The 16,629-nt window shown below is 46.5% G+C and overlaps 6 protein-coding genes across 6 annotated transcripts in view; 3 read left to right on the forward strand and 3 right to left on the reverse strand.

The window, feature by feature from the left end:
- LOC120947541 (alpha-tubulin N-acetyltransferase) overlaps positions 1 to 16,629 on the reverse strand; it is a 600,156-nt gene that overhangs the window by 131,464 nt on the left and 452,063 nt on the right. The window lies entirely within an intron of this gene.
- LOC120947333 (protein phosphatase inhibitor 2) lies at positions 1,870 to 7,429 on the reverse strand. Its single transcript, XM_040362558.2, has 4 exons — positions 7,042 to 7,429; positions 6,451 to 6,706; positions 6,208 to 6,369; positions 1,870 to 6,132 (listed from the first exon to the last, which is right to left on the reverse strand). The coding sequence occupies exons 2-4, from the start codon at positions 6,546 to 6,548 to the stop codon at positions 5,706 to 5,708; spliced, it is 687 nt and encodes a 228-aa protein (XP_040218492.2). The 5' UTR covers positions 6,549 to 6,706; positions 7,042 to 7,429; the 3' UTR covers positions 1,870 to 5,705.
- On the forward strand, positions 7,685 to 9,011 carry LOC120947332 (xylosyltransferase oxt-like). The gene is made up of 2 exons (XM_049607293.1): positions 7,685 to 8,682; positions 8,748 to 9,011. The coding sequence occupies exons 1-2, from the start codon at positions 8,186 to 8,188 to the stop codon at positions 8,896 to 8,898; spliced, it is 648 nt and encodes a 215-aa protein (XP_049463250.1). The 5' UTR covers positions 7,685 to 8,185; the 3' UTR covers positions 8,899 to 9,011.
- LOC125908419 (xylosyltransferase oxt-like) lies at positions 9,303 to 10,925 on the forward strand. The gene has a single exon (XM_049611165.1). It carries the CDS (start codon positions 9,303 to 9,305, stop codon positions 10,923 to 10,925), a length of 1,623 nt encoding a protein of 540 aa, XP_049467122.1.
- On the forward strand, positions 10,977 to 14,954 carry LOC120947330 (xylosyltransferase oxt). Its single transcript, XM_040362555.2, has 5 exons — positions 10,977 to 11,287; positions 11,360 to 12,260; positions 12,343 to 12,485; positions 12,550 to 12,710; positions 12,787 to 14,954. Exons 2-5 carry the CDS (start codon positions 11,626 to 11,628, stop codon positions 14,641 to 14,643), a joined length of 2,796 nt encoding a protein of 931 aa, XP_040218489.2. The 5' UTR covers positions 10,977 to 11,287; positions 11,360 to 11,625; the 3' UTR covers positions 14,644 to 14,954.
- On the reverse strand, positions 15,238 to 16,523 carry LOC120947335 (elongator complex protein 5). The gene is made up of 3 exons (XM_049607292.1): positions 16,067 to 16,523; positions 15,451 to 16,000; positions 15,238 to 15,389 (listed from the first exon to the last, which is right to left on the reverse strand). The coding sequence occupies exons 1-3, from the start codon at positions 16,152 to 16,154 to the stop codon at positions 15,293 to 15,295; spliced, it is 735 nt and encodes a 244-aa protein (XP_049463249.1). The 5' UTR covers positions 16,155 to 16,523; the 3' UTR covers positions 15,238 to 15,292.

The raw sequence follows: 16,629 nt of genomic DNA on the forward strand, positions 1-16,629 counted from the left end.
TCTTTTGTTTCTATTTTGGCTTTCACATCCCTTGTTAAACATTCATCGTTTGCAAGCCGTTGTAAAAAAGCGAGCCAAATTTTCCATGGTTTTCCGTGGAGCATTCTATTTTTTATTTTTGTGCGACATCGTATTTTTAGCAACATGTTACAGTTTCTACACACACACACACACACACACGCACAGACACACGAAAAACAATTTAAAAAACGATGGAAATAGAATGTGCTTGTGTGTAGTAAGCCATCCAAAAATAGAGAAACGAAAATATTAACTCAACTCCGCTCAACACTTGTTCCCGTCCCCGTACCAGACGTCCCTTGTCACTTCAGACGGCAGGGAAAAAGCTCCTTCTCCCTCCCACTCTCTCTCTCGCCGAAAATGTTACACACTTCTGTATTGCTGTATTGCGAAACTATTACATTGTACAAGCGGGTCTGTGTGCACTCGAAACGCAAACCACTTCAACCGGAATAACAACTTCACAACAGTGAAACAAAGTGAAGTCGCGACCAGCAACCACACTTCCGGCTGAATTCACCCATCAACGGACAGCCAGACAGACACGAGCTACAATTTACAACCAAAACGCATTGGTTGGTGAGTTGGAAATGTGTGCATAAACTTTGAATTTGTTTCGTTGGAGGAATTAATTTTGTACACTCATCGTCGACAACACGGGGTTTGTGTGATTTGTCAGCAAAATCCTGGGTTTTCCTTCCCCACATGGACTAGATTATTTATTCGTCCCACCGGCAGGCAAAATTGCAACAAAAAAAGAAAAACCTGGCCAAATGGTGCGGACATTTAATGTGTGGCGGTATCGTTTGATTTTTACCACCGGCGTAAAGAATCAATTTGTGCACTTTCCCGGTGTTGGTGTTTTATGTGCCAAGCGCACACGTGGATGAAGAAGAGCAAAAGCGATATTTTTGTTTATTAAATTAATCCACGATTCAGCGAGCGCGAACCATCATCATCCCCAACAACATCATGGGAAATGACGAATGTGCCTTCAGCGTTCAGGCAAACATGGCAAACACTGGAAAAAGTATATCATTTACACACACAAGCAGAGAGATGCAAAAATATATGCCCCTACACACGGAAACAAGGACACACGATACTGTCCCCGCGCTCGCTGCTGGTGGTAATGATAGGAATTTATTTTAACGATAATGAGCCACCTTTCTGCATACGGCAGGGAGAGAGAGAGAGAGAGAAGGAGCCCCACCCGAATCTGGCCAGTGCGTTCGTGCGGAAACGACGGCCCAACAACAACAGGACCACCGCGGGAGCTGCACATGATTAAGTGCACCGGACACACGGCAGGGACACTGGTTCAAATAATCCCCGGCGATCAGATGAGTGAATACAACAACATCATTAATGCAGTAACGCTTCTCTCCCCCACACGCTACGGATATTCCAGCCCTGGCCATCCATAACATTGGCCAGTGTGCACCGTGCACATGAGCGACGCCGTGTGTTGTCGTCATCGTCGTCGATCAGTAGTAGTGCTAGCGCAAACGAAACATCGAAATCGATTAGTTCGACAATTTCAGCACGGATTATTTTTACATTTCACATGTTTATCATTCGCCCCCGTGTTTCTCCCCGCCTTCAGAGCCACTCCTGCGCGGGAAATTGCTCGGATACGCCTTTTTCAATTTGCACCAAGCCAACCAAAACATTCGCCCCAGTTGCAAAAACGAAACGGGTCGGGTTTTGTGCGTGGTTTTTGGTGCTTTCATTTTGAATTCAAATTTCTCCTCTGTAATGGTGTAGCATCGAAACGATCGTCCTACAATAATAAAAAAAGAAGAAATAGATATAATTATTCGCATGATATCAAACATTCTGCCATCATTCAATTCACGATTTTAATTTATTCAAGAAAATTCCTTTAACTCACGCTGCTCGTCCGCTGCCCTCGCTGCCACATCACTTTCACTCTATTGCTTGTTTTCATGCTGATTCCGTTTTTGATTGATTTTGCTAACATATTTTCAATTTCCAATCCAACGCATTCGCTTCTACTACGCCTTCCCACGAAAACCCCTACTACTCTAAGCCACTAAACCAGATGCCACTCAACGTTACCACTCCTATCGAATAAAACGGTGAAGCAACGGGGCGCTCGCACAAGCTTGCGTTACAAACTTTAACTATGAATTAAAATTAAAAACTAAATCTCACTCCAGTACTTCTCGGCCCGTCCTCTCACTCATAACAAACCGGGTGCATTTATAGCTGCAAAACTGACTATCTTTAAAACAAACAATCGGTTCTGGATGGATGAGACGGTGGTATGAAGCTAGGCCTGGGCCTCGAATGGCCTCTATTTCTAAGCAGTGCTGGGACAAAATAAATACATGTGTTTATGTGTCTTACAAGTTTTCACAACATCGCTTCTTATAATCAGCCAATTGTTTCGTCACGATTAAAAAGGAATCTATTGCTTTCTATGTTGTGTGTGAGTGTGTTTTTTCTTAAACTGTACAATAAAGCAGATCCTCTTCTCTTCCAATGGTTTAGTTTGCTGTGCTTCAAACGCTGCCCAAATGCGTGTAATGCGTTTTTTAGTTTAATTTTGAGACATTTCGCATGCAAATCTGCTTGACCCGTGGCCGTGGTTACACATTAACAAATTCCTCGCAGCTAATTAAATAACAACAGATCCGTTCACGACGCTACATGACTTTTCCTCCTAACGCGAGTTGTTGTAAAACAGCCGACAGTTCCTGCTGAACTGCTTCCACTTCCTTCTTGCATTTCTTTTTTTATTATTACAAATAAGCTTTTACTTTCTTATCTTATCTATTTGCTTTACTTGTGGGACACTTTTCTTTATTTTGTAAGCTATTTTTGCGTGTTTCTGTTTTTGTTTTTTTTTTATCTTGTTTGTTTTATCATTTTGATTATCTCATATTAGGTGGTTGGTACCCTTGACTGTTTTTAAAATGTTACGCTCAACAAGAGACCGGTTCTTCTTTTCTTTGCCAGCCTTAGACATTTTAATTAGGGTTTCTCCTTCTTTTGCTTACATCTTGAAACTATGAAGTGTTCTTGTTTAGTTTTTTTTTCAATTGCAGTACTTATATTGCTTAGTTTGTTCGTTTGGTTTCGACCGTATGTGTATGTTATGTTATTCTTCTCTTTTTTATAATTGAATTTTGACCATTTTTATGCTTTTATTTTATGAATGTTTTTGTTTTACTTCGATATTCTTTTTTTTAGTTTCTTTTTTCTTCTTCTTTCCTCCCATTTATTACGCTTGCTGGTATTACGCAAGCAAGCACGTCACAATATCGCGTGCCAACCGGTTTTTGTTTTGTTCAAGCAAACGGAAATTATAAAAATTATTGTTATCTATACTAAGCGCCTATCATCTATGTATTGGTATTACGTTTACGCTCCTGCCTCATTCAGCAGGTGTACTGGTAATAAGTTCTATCATTGTTCTGCCGACTACACCCCCACCGGTACCGATAGCGGATCAAAACCCGGATTTGATTTGATTGTGCAGCAATCTTTTACCCAGCTATAGATAGTTTCCCAATCTATCCGGTTCGGCTCGATTATATTGCTCCGGTTCAGAGATCGATCATGATCATGAAGCCGACGGTGACGCTACAAAAGATGTGCAGTGGTCTATCGATCCGATCCCGGTACACCAGAGCAAGTACTCAACATTACATCCCGGCTGTTGTTGCTGCTGCTGCTGCGTTTGCTGCTGCTGGATGCTGCTAAAACACACACACGCGCGCACGCTTTTCACGCAGAAACTGTTACCAAAAACACAACACACAGCAAACGTGACACTGATGGAGCACTGATTGGCTAGTTGTTTCTGATAGCAACATGATCAAAATTATTAGGAAAAAACAAAAATCTCCTAACAACTGGTAATACACAGAGAGAGAGAGAGAGGTATTTGGGTTATGTTAGTCGACATGTGGTGTGTGTGGCGGGTGGAAAACAAGCTAAACATTTTCCTACATTTCTCTTCAGCATTTCCTACATTTCGCTTCTTCAGCAGCACACACTCATACTACCCCGTTGCAAAAAAAGGAACCTTATTAAAATAAATCAATTAATTTCTTAAATGGGAGCGTAGTTTTTTTACCAAAAGAAACTATACTACTAGAAACAAATAAACCATTGTGTGCGAGGTTATTTAAAATTCAATCATATTATCATATGGGTTAGGTTGCGTTCACGCCACTCAAAAATCAGTACACAAATAATAAACTAAACTCGCTCGATGGTTGATAAATTTGCCCCTTAGCATTTGATTGAACAGTCGGGTCTACCTACACACGCACATAATTGCTTAATTAATATTTCCCTTCTTCTAGGTGCATAAAGAAAACGATCCTCATCCTATCTAGATGTAAATTCTCACTCACAAATGACAAAAAAAAAATCATAGAAACAGGGAAACACACTTCTGCACATAAAGCTATCGTTAATCGTCATTCCGTTTCAGCAGGTAAAACAGCAACGTGAAGCATACGATAAAGAATATCATTAAACATATCGACACGATCATGATCAGCGCAATGACCGTGCTGCGGGGGCCCTGCATTTCGGAACATTCCTCCAGTATGATCGAGCTCGATACTGGTAGTAGCGCACATAGTAGAAAGACAGACCGGAAAAAAACGCCATGCCACACATGCAATACACGCGAATACAGTAATGGGGTAAAAAAAGGTTTAAATTCATTCGTCAATTACAATACGCGAGCGCGGGCATTAGCACGGACAAGAATGGGTGACAAAAGTACATTGAAGAAAAAGAAAGAAGGAGGGAAACAAATGGAAAATCAAATTAAGAGATCATCATATTCAAATCAGGATGCTTACACATTGGCGCGTAAATGAGCAACTTTGCTGCTGAAATCTTTACAAAATTATTGATAATTCTTACTTCCTCATGTACCGAAATCAGTGATTGTGTTGAATTTGAGCTTGTCGTGTACAATAGATGTGTGTTTTCCTACAAATCGGACCATATTTCTATATGACTAAACGCGTCAGCAATTCATACTGTTTGGTGGCTTGGTATACTACACCATCTTGTCCCTAAAGTATAGTTTTCATCAGATCGTCTCTCTGGCCAGACAAAGCGCTACAGTACGGATAACACTACTAGCGCTCAATATAACGGGGTTTGCCCGCTTTTATCCATACACACGGACACAACACAGATCAAGCGTAATTGTGATACAAAAAATAAACAATTCCAACACTTTCACCAGCTTATCCACTTGGTGAATGTATGGAAAGTTCCTACCGAAAATAAATGGAAGAGATTTTGATGCATATAAGAATGGAAACTTCTCTCTTTCTCTCTCTCTTTCTCTCTCTCTCCTCTATCTTTTGCTCTCTCTTTTCCAAAACGAACAACATTCAGTAGATGCGGTGTGTAACCGCATGCAACAGCTCAAAAAATGGCAGATTGGCAGTCTTTAGGACCTTAGATTTTTATCACTCCACGTTACATGTGTGTGTGTATGTGTCTGTGTGTTGTTCTCTGTATATGTGTGTGTGTGTTCATGTGTCTGTGTACGGACAATGCGGTGTAAAAAGCCGGAGTTCCACACGGGGGCATCCGGTGCTGGAAGCGTACATGTTAACGCGCGGCTCCCCCGCCCGGGGCAGGTGGGAGCACACGCCACGGTGTCACTACAGCACCGTCTAGACAATTTCCTCCATACCTGGTTTTAACCGTGCCACCGGACTATCGGCCGTCTTCGCTGTGCGCCCGCTCGGTTCCTCGATCTCCTCAATTTCCATGCCGGTTTCCTCCTTACCGGCCGAACCGTCGACCGCAATCGCACCGGCAGGGTTGACTGTGCTCGGGCCCGACGACGACGACGAGCCGGTCGCTTTGCTCCGCTGCTCCTCGCCATCCTCGTCCTCGTCCTCCTCATCGTCCTCCTCGATCAGCTTGCGGGCGAGCTTGATCGCCTCGAACTCGTTATAGTGCGCTTTGCGGCGTCGCTCAAACTCTAGCTTGCGCTTTTTCTGCTCCTCCGTCAGCTCCTCCTCCTCCTCGTCGTCGTCGTCATCGTCCAGGTCCTCCTCCGAGACGGCATCGCTCCGTGCGTCGGCTGCACGTAATCTACAAAATCAATCATTATGCGTTTATCTCTCGAACCCTCGAAACCTCGATTGCAGCGCACAGTGGGGCCCGTACCTTTCGGCGAGCAGCTCCGCATCCAATTGATCAACGTCGTCCGATTCTACGTAGTTGTAGGGCGTCTTCGGCTCGTCCACCTTCATGTGGCCGTAATCTTTATCGGGCGGGTGGTGCGTCTGCAGCACATTGAGCTCATCAAACTTTGCACTTTTCCTGTGCCTGAAAGTGGAAAGATAGGGGCCGCTCGATGGTCACAAAGAAAAATACGACACACACGACAGATAGCAGATGTACACTCACACTGACGATGCCGCCGAATGCTTGTCGAAGCTGCTGGAGGACTTGAGGATGCCCTTGCAGGGCTTTTTCGCATCCGGCGAGTCCGAGCTGAGGGACATTTTGCGTACTCGTGTTTCGCCACTAATTTTGACGGCCTGCGCGCTAGTCCGCACCGGAACCGGTAGAAATGGTTGGTAGAAAATATAGATATAGACGGTGATCAACCGATGATCACGGCCACGATCGTTTCGGGTGTTTTCGAAAGCAAGCTGAAAGCCTACCGAAAGAAAGAAACAGATGTTCAGTTAGTGTGGAATGAGCAGAGCAGCGGACGGAAGCATCGATCAAGCCTCATAAACCATTTCCTGCGCGTCACAGGGCAGAGGAGGGTCATACGGTCGCACTGCGCCAACCGAACAACGTGACTAATAGCAAACATATGCCTGTTGTTTGTCGAGCGTTATTACAAATCACATTCCATCATCATCACATCATAACAAATCGAACCCATCGAACCGCGGCATTCGATCACCGCCCGCCCTAATGATGCACTGGAGAATGACACCAACTGGACCGAGTGGGCACGGAAAAGCGGATCTATGATAGTCTTACCTAAAGTGTTTGCGATCAAATTGCACTGCGCGGCAGCTGTACGACTTCACTTGCAATAATCCACTTCAGTTGTCCGGAGCGGAAAGATTACGTCTTAATTTTGCGGTCTTTCGGCAACCACACACATACTCGGTGCTGCTGCTGCTGCTGCTGCTGCAGTACCGCACGGTTTTGCGAATGTTTCTTTGAAGGTATAGTATGGGTAGTGGACCTTAATTTGTATAAACTTCCTGCAACTTTTCCAGATTGTAACACGTTCAATCTGCCAAACTAACCGGCAAGCTGTACAGAGAGACTCAGTTATACACTTTTGTTTTTGTCGCGAAAAAATTATCTTTTCTGCACTGATAATTTTACCGAAATACCGAAAGAGATCATGGCAGACGGAGCGGTAAGTACATGTGAATGACGTTTGACAGATATGGCCATTTGACATTCAAAGTACGCATTGTTGCTATCTCTTTCTGTATCTCGCGCAAAGATCAAAAATTGAATTTCAAAAGTTTTAAATTTCTTCAAATAATTTACAAAAGTATTGTAATTAATGTTTGATGACTATTCAACGTATGTATTATTTTAAATTATTATAAAATGTATTATTTTATATCATTATTTGATGTATTCACCATCAACGCCTCTTTTGTTTAGCCTTGCTCACTACATGCTAGACATTTGACAGTTATGCTGGAGCTGACCCGCCAAAGTCGAGCAGATGCATTTTGCTCGAATTTGTGAAGGGTTGCATTTATGCAAAAATGAGCAACATTTTGTTTGTTTGATTTTCTATTTCAAATTTGTTACCGTTTTTTAACGATTCGTTTATAATGTAACGGATGGTTACCATGATATTATAAAATTAAGGAAGTAACGAAAATCATTTACAATCGTTCACTAAACCTAAATGTCTACTGCAACTTGTTTATTTTATTTAACACTACTTTGCATCACCTTTTATGCTCACACATATAACCAATTTTTCCCAATAGACGATCGCAAACGATCGCGATTTTGGAGAGCACATTCGCGAGAGTCTCTCCAATCGAAGACGGATTTGTTTGCACAGCTGCGTATCCAAATCACACATATTATCGTGGGATTTACAGCACAGCATGTATCTTAGTTTTTATCACACACCGCCGCCGAGATGGCTTCGAAGAAGGTCGTTCATTCTACTGTGAATCGTGTCTCCTATGCTAAGTGCATATTTTGGGTGATTTTAAACTTAAGTTTAATAATATTACTGTTTAAAACTGTTGTTTACTACAGTGCGCTAGTCAATACAAAGCATGCACATACTTTGCGGAACAAATCACTTACATTTTCAAACGGAACCGAGTATCAGCTCGCATGTGAGCTTTCCGAGCCGAGAGCGCTCGATGCCATTGGGCGTGTCAGTAGTGATGAGTGTAAAATTAAGCTAGCTGATGCAGCTTGTAAAAATGTGCTAGGCAAACTGACGCCTCGTGAGATAGTGAGTCAGTGTCCGCGCGGTAGTTATGTCCCGTACCGCATGGTGGGATGCTTTCCTCGGAGGAACCTTACACACGATACGCTTTCTAGAATCTTTGCACACAGCACGCCAAATACTTGTGTCGATTTTTGTCTGCAACGTGAATTTCGCTACGCCATCGTTCAAAATGGGTAACACTCCGACAAACAATCCCGAAAACATACCTTTCATTATTCCCGTTGCTTGTTTTCTCCAGAAAAATATGCTCTTGTGGCGATGATGCACCAAATCAGGAGGAAAGACTTAACGATCGTATGTGCAACGCACCTTGCAGTGGAAATTCGGACCAGTTTTGTGGAGGGAAAATGACGTCCTCGGTGTACGAAACGGGACTGACGAGTAGGTAGTTGAAACACGTGTTACTATCTCCTATACAATCATCCTTTCAATAATTGCAGAGCGTCCGCAACAACCATTAAAACTCTATCCAAACCCAAAGGATAAACCCGTCCGTATTGCATTCCTGTTGATGTTCCACAAACGCAATCTGCGACAAATTCGCCGACTACTGCGAGCTATTTACGATCGCAATCACTATTACTATATCCACATTGATCCGGTAAGATAAATTAAAACAACATTTAAAGAATCATTCAAAATTGCAACCAATCGTCAACACTTTCAGAAACAACACTATCTCTTCCGTGAGCTTTTAAAGCTGGAGAAGGATTTTCCAAACATACACGTATCCCGTCAGCGCCACACCATCACCTGGGGTTGCTTCACTCAACTGCAAGCCTTGTTGTCCGCTATGAAGCACCTGCTCAGCCTGCCGTCGTGGAATCCTGACTTTATTCTTAACATGAGCGAAAGTGACTTTCCTATCAAAACGATTACCAAGCTAACACAACTCCTGACCGCCAATCGGGGACGAAACTTCGTCCTAATGCAGAGAATGGTAACGGTGGACGAGTTTATCAGCAGGGCAGGTTACGATAAGCAGTTTGTTGAGTGTGAAAATCGAATGTGGCTGATCGGTGATCGTGCCCCGCCGAGCGGTATTGTGACGAATGGTAGCAATGATTGGTTTTGTCTATCCAGTGACTTTGTACGCTACTTTTTGGATACAAGCCATGACCTGGTGGCGAAAATGATGGCCATCATGGAGCATACGGTACACAGCACGGAAAGCTTTTTCGGCCAAATGCTACAAAACTCTCCCTTCTGTGAAACGCACTACGACAGCACCTTGCGGCTTATTAGTTGGGTGCGTGGCAAGGGCTGCCCAAAGGGTCGCTCGGTCGAGTGGACGGGATGTAGCCCACTGACCACACGGCGGAGTAGTTTTCCCAATATTCAGCGACACCTAACGGAAAGCATTTATGCGGTGCGAAAAATCAATCCCATCTACGAGCAAATGATTGTGCTCATGATTGAAGAGTATGCGTACGGAAAGTATCCTTCGGGTGTGCCGAATCTGAATGCCTACTGGCAAAGCGTTTATCACCATGAGGATGCAAAGCACGAGGCAAGAATGAGTTCCGTTTTAAATGTTGCACACGTGCTGCTCTATATCAATGCGCAGGAAAACCAGTTCGAGCGATACGAAGTGTTGAAAGTGTTGGAAATAACACATTACTTTAATCGAAACACATTTGAAGGGTTTTTAATACGACATGCTGCACTGTTGAACGATCATCGCCTCGAGCTGGAAGTGTTTGTGAAGCCGAAAGACACCTTTCAGCCTCACCGGGCGGTAGTGAAACAACTGGCCAACTTTAAGCTGCAAATTTCAAACACGATCGATTGGGTCGATAATGAGGTAATCGATTTTGATCGAGTGCTCACTGTTGATAAACAGCCTGTGCTAATGTTTCAGTTTCCAAAATATAAAACCCTTGCGCAAACGATTAGCCATAACATTAGCGTCGAGTGGATTAATCCTCGCCAACGATTGGTTACGGTTGAACGGTACACAATCGAGCAAGAACCCAACGTAATCGATAACCAGCCGCTTGAAAGCACTGCTCTGAAAACGCCCCTCGTTCCCGGTGTATGGAAAGCGAAAGTTTCTGTTAATGCGACCTATGTTGGAATGATTGATTTTCTGGTAGTCAAAAATAAGCCAATTGTACAAAAGCAGGCTTCCACCACAACTACTGACGCTTGTGTTCGACCACGTGGTATTCTCTCTGCTGCAAGCACCACGTGCCAACTGAGCAATGCAGATTATGTGCTGCGAAAACAGTTTCGTTTTAGGGCAAACGTTGTGCAAATGTATCAGCTCGAGAGCACGTGCCTCGTGGATAGCGGTGGGATAGCGCCGGAGCAGTTTACACATAAGCCGTTGGAACGGTGTAACTCTACACTGTGGAGCAGTTTTGCTCCAGATCCGAAAAGTGACGTCCATTATCGGTGGAAGCAAAGTGGTTAGATTCTAGGGGATAAAAATGCAATTACCATTTGCATGGCATTGTGCAATTTTGAAAAAATAAACACAACAAGCAGTGTCAAACGTCAAATCATGCACGTTTCTTTGCAAATGTCAAATTGCACCTGCAGCGTGAGCCAACCGCCCCGAATGCTCTCTCCACCATGTCAACAAAGCTCGTGTTGTCAAAACAGTTCGTTTGCTTCTTGTTCGCGCTCCGTTGGTGCAGTTTTCTTTGCCCTTTCTTCTGTTTTCTGGCGGTTCTCCAATATCTGGAGCAAGTCACGACGACGGCGGTTCTTAATTAGATGTAATTTGATTCTTCGCACCGATCCACGTAATCGTACGTCGTAGGCAGTGTGCTGGTTCGTCCAATTCTGTGCATGCGTCGACAGTTTTACTCGACTGGCTAGTTAACACGTCTTCGCTTTTTTCAGGGTTGATTTTTGTACAACACGAGCAAGTGAACGTAGCTGCCCTTCCTTTGCGCGCCACGATCATGTCCATCGCGGGTAGGTGAATGCATTGGCTAGCCCGGAATCGGTCCCTCCGTACAGTTCGGTAGCATTCTCCTCACGCAACCCAGCGCAATCCAGTCTCCAATGCACACGCGATTGAAAGGTCCACGTGCAGTGTTCCCTCCAGCCTAGCAACCGCTCACCGTCTGTCTGGTAGGTGGGCAGGTGTGTTTTGAAAAATAGCGATGCAAAAGTTCCCTCTGCGCCTACTATGGCGCTACAAAGTGTTCGTGCTGATCGGGTTTATGATCGTGGCCGGGCAGGTGTTTCTGGCGTACAAGCTTCTGCGCATGCCACTGTCCGGGAACGAATCGTCCGCGGAGCGCGATCTGAGCCGCAAGTTGTACGACAAGTACGTGAAAAGGACGGCACCCGGTGATAACGCGCCGCTAGAGGACCGGGGGAAGGACACTGCCGACGCAGCTAGGCGTCAGGGCCGTAGTGCCGCTAGGGATGATGGCAAACTGCAGCCGAACCAGCACGTACTCCGGCTCGATGAGCTCGACTTTGTGCCGCCGTGTGAGCTCACGCGCAAGGAAACCGTTTCCGCCATCCACCGTGCCAAGAGTCAGTCGTGCAAGGCGAAAATTGTGGAAGTGGCGTGTGAAATAAAGGCGGGGAAGTTTTACCCCCAGCGGCTGCCAACGTTCTGCCCCCGGGGGGATCATTCACCGAATCGGGCGCTGGGATGCTTTCGGGATGAGAAGAATTTCCGGCTGCTGTCGGGGTACTATTCCACCTTCAAGACGAACAACTCGCCGGAAAAGTGCATCCGGTTGTGTCTGCAGTCGGGCTACCCGTTTGCGGGAGTTCAGTATGGGTAAGTCGAAAGGGAAGAGACTTACCGGAGAGGAAAAGGATATTTAATAACCGTTCCTTTTGCTTTCCTGTTCATCTTCTAGCTACGAATGCTTCTGCGGCGATGAGGTACCGAAAGTGTCGGCCAAGTTGCCCGACTCAAGCTGCAACATCAAATGTCCCGGCGATCCAAAGCAGGCCTGTGGTGGATACTTCACCATCAACGTGTACGAAACCGGCATACGCAGTACGTTTTGGCGCCACGCCGGTCATTCTGGATGTTTTTGAATAATGTTCGACACTCTTTTTAGAATTTGCCGCCCAAAGCACAGAAACTGTTCCGAAGCGTGCGGACGAAACGGTTCGCATTGCGTTCCTGCTGACGCTAAACGGCCGTGCGGTTCGGCAGGTTCATCGGCTACTGAAAGCACTGTACAACCCACGGCACTACTACTACATACATATCGATGCGGTAAGCTAAACCGGCGGTTGCTATGCTTTTACACCACACACACAGGCTTACTAAGATCGAGTTCTCTGCTTCACAGCGCCAGGAGTATCTTTACCGTGAGCTGCTAAAACTGGAGCCCAAATTCCCCAACATACGACTCGCCCGCAAACGGTTCTCCTCGATCTGGGGCGGCGCGTCGCTGCTCCAGATGCTGCTCTCCTGCATGGAGTACCTGCTGTACGAGTCCGGCTGGCAGTGGGACTTTGTGCTCAATCTAAGCGAGAGTGATTTCCCGCTCAAAACCGTCGACCAGCTCGTCACCTTCCTGACGGCCAACCGGGGCCAAAACTTTGTGCGCAACCATGGCCGCGAGGTGCAGCGGTTCATCCAGAAGCAGGGCCTCGACATGACGTTCGTCGAGTGTGACAATCGGATGTGGCGCATCGGCGATCGGGCCCTACCGGCCGGCATTACCATCGACGGTGGTAGCGATTGGGTGTGTCTGTCGCGTGACTTTGCCCGCTACGTCACCGGGGACGGTGTGGGCCAGCGGGACGAGCTGATCCAGGGGCTGCTGCGCGTGTTCGAGTACACCATCCTGCCGGCGGAATCGTTTTTCCACACCGCGCTGAGGAACTCGCGCTTCTGCCACACGTACACGAACAACAATCTGCACATGACGAACTGGAAGCGGCAGCTGGGCTGCAAATGCCAGTACCGCCACATCGTCGACTGGTGCGGGTGCAGCCCGAACAATTTTCGCTCGGAGGACTGGGAACGGCTGCAGGCCAGCCAGCACAAGAAACTGTTCTTTGGCCGCAAGTTCGAGGCGATGGTCAATCAGGCGATCGTGCTGCAGCTGGAAGAGTGGATGTTTGGACCGTACCCGGCCGAGTATCCGAATCTGCACGCGTACTGGCAGAACGTGTACCATCACGAGGACGTTGCGACGGCTGCGGACGGCGCCCTGCTAAACGTGGCGCACAGTTTGCTGCGCATTAACGGGCGTACCAGCACGGAGCAGCTGTACGAACCGGGCCGGATACGGGAAATTACGCACTACTTCGAGCGGGACACGTACCGGGGCTTTCTCGTGCGGCACGAAACAATGCAGGGGACCGGCTGGAGCGAACTGGAGACGTGGATATCGCCCGTAGTGACGGCGAAGGTGACGCGCAGCACACCGCTCGCCCGCCGCCTGATCCATCTCGAGGTCAGCACGGAGTACGACGAAAAGGAGCAGCTGTCGCGCAACTTTCCCCGCATCATCGGTACGAATGCGGAACCGGCGCTCATCTTCCGGCTAGCGCCACCCCTCGAGACGGAGCGGGTGAAGGGTGGAAACGCTACCAACCATTCGCTCGCCGTCGAGTGGATCGATCCGGTGGGCACGATCGTCGCCGCTAGTCACTTTACGATCGAGGACAGCCCGACCGGACCACTGCACAGCTTCAACCACTTCCTGAAGGGAGCGGGCAAGCTCAAGTTACCTCTAGCGGAGGGTGTTTGGGGTGCCCGGCTGCTGCAAGGGAAAGCACTGCTCGGAGCGACACGATTTCTCGTCACGGAAGCTACCTTTAGGGAGGGTCGGACGGTGGAAAACGAACTGCTGGAACGCCATACCCATCGGCAGGTGTTGCCAGTGCGCCGTGGGTCAACTGCAAACACGGCCACGAGCAAAATTCGTGCCAAGGAGCGAAAGCAACACCCGGTAGGGCATTCCGGCGATCGGCACGATCGGGCCGAACACTGGCAGGAAGCGGACGATCAGCAGCAGGTCCATCAGCTGGACAAGCTGGTGTCACAGTTCTTCTCGATCCGGGAAACGTGTGCGGTGGCCGGAGCGGAGCGGAAGGAATTGGGCCGCTTCGTCGATTGTAAATCAACCAGCTGGAGCAGCCTGGCCGCGGATCCAAAGAGTGATATCGACGTTGAATCGGTAACGTCGAACTAGCGTAGGGTGTGGGGGGAAAACAAGCGGGGTAATAGCTCAGAGGCCCTAGATATAAGCAGGGAAGTGTTAGTGCCATTTGTTTTTGTTTGTGTTGATTGTTGACCTGTCCCTTTCCTAAATCACCGAAACCTTCCAAGCGAACGCCACACGTACATATCGATATGGAGCGTGTTTCCCCCGCTCTCTCCGGCCGGTCCCACACCGAAAAAGGCTAACCTTTTTAAAAGCTTTTCCAACGGAAATCAGTCAATTGCTTTTACGAATCCTGTTGCGCGATTAAGGAAAGACTAAATTCTTACTCAAAGACGAAATTTTCCTATCTGTTTGTATGTGTGCATGTGTGTGTTTTTGTAAGTGTGTTCTTGCAACAGTCAAAAACTGCCAATTGAACGAAGGTAGCTTGCGCGCCGCGGAGATGATGTTACGAGTGAGGGAGTGTGAGTGTTCCGTGTCTCTAGTTAGTACCTTCTAGCCTATACTCAAAATGTCCGCTGTCAACAGCCGCCTGTTTAGGAGTCAACTTATTATCAAATTATATATATACCTATCCCGTGCAGATACTACGCGTGAATAAAAAGAAACAAACCAAAATGCTGCGTTTTCTTTGCGTTTTCCTGTCCCACGGGAGCGTGTGTGTGTATTTCGGAACTCATATCAGCAAGTCATCGTCGGGATCCTCCTCGTCAAGATCATCCTCAGCGTCCGGGTGGTACAGGATCTTTCCTCCTTCGGGGAGCGTTTTGAAGCTAAAAGAACGTTCCAAATTATTACAAAATCGAACGTAAAAAGACAACTTGCAATACTTACAACTCAAAGGGCAACGTGAGTGCATTCTTCGCCGCTACCTCCTCATCCTTCAGATCGATTTTGAACGTACCCAAGCTGGCTGGATTCGGCGGTGGATTTTCCTCCATCGAAACCGTAGCTGCTTTGGTCGCAGCTGCTCGCTTTGCTTCCACAACAGTGATCGAATCTTTCAGCGGATCAAACTCGTAATACTTGTGCGTGACGGCTCCGGTGCTTTTCTTGACCAGCAGCAACAGATGCTGCCGGTCCTCGAACGTTATCACACTGTCGGCCATATGCTCGAGGTAGGGTCGCAGAAACGGCTCCTGCAGCTTTTGCTCCACAATCCACACGAACACGTGCTCGACGGTGGCATCCTTTTTGCACTGTGCGATGTAGTGGAATATTTGGCGCGGTTCAAATCGGCGCTCTAGCTGCGAGAGGATCAGCAGCAGGTATTTTGACGATTCGTTCAAATGGGTCACACCGGCGGGGGTAGCTTTATCGCCGTACTGGTCGCTTAGCCAGCTGGTTGTGACTTTATTTGCATTTGGTTCAAAGCCTAGTTTATCTAAAAAGTGGCAAGCAGGTAGATTAGTGCAGGAGACGAACAGAAGGATTGGTCTTGGTAGCTTACCGGTTATAACGATGACCTTTTGCTGTGGCAATGCCCGTGCACTGAGCAGCTCCAACCGTGTACTTCGACGGGTAAAGCTTACGGACATGTTTAACTACAGTTCTTACACGATTTGGACGTATTTTTACACAAATTTGTGCGTTTTTGATGACCCAGAAAGGGAACGTAAAACCATGCACTTTGTTTACTTCAACTCGTGGCGTTTGACAGCTGTTTGTTTACAAACAATGCTAGTCTCGGAATATCTTTTTTTGTGAAAAAGAATCATTTTTATTGATAACTGTTGTGAATTAAAACGTGGATTGATAATTTGTTGTTGTTAAATCAAAAATAAAGATAACAGATATCTCAAAACCGGCAAAATATCGGCTGTGATGATTTCATCAGTAAACGTGAGCAGATAGCAGTTTTCATAACATCAGATCTGAATACTGCTAGCAACCCCGATGAATCAACTTTCGAGGTGATTTTTATAGTAGAACTTTAAATTAAATCACCTCTAAAATTTGCAGGAATTAACGAATTTTCCGATTTTCCTTCCCAGCTTCCCACCAAGAACTTTT

The sequence above is a fragment of the Anopheles coluzzii genome, chromosome 2, assembly GCF_943734685.1.
Source record: "Anopheles coluzzii chromosome 2, AcolN3, whole genome shotgun sequence".
Taxonomy (NCBI): Eukaryota; Metazoa; Arthropoda; class Insecta; order Diptera; family Culicidae; genus Anopheles; species Anopheles coluzzii.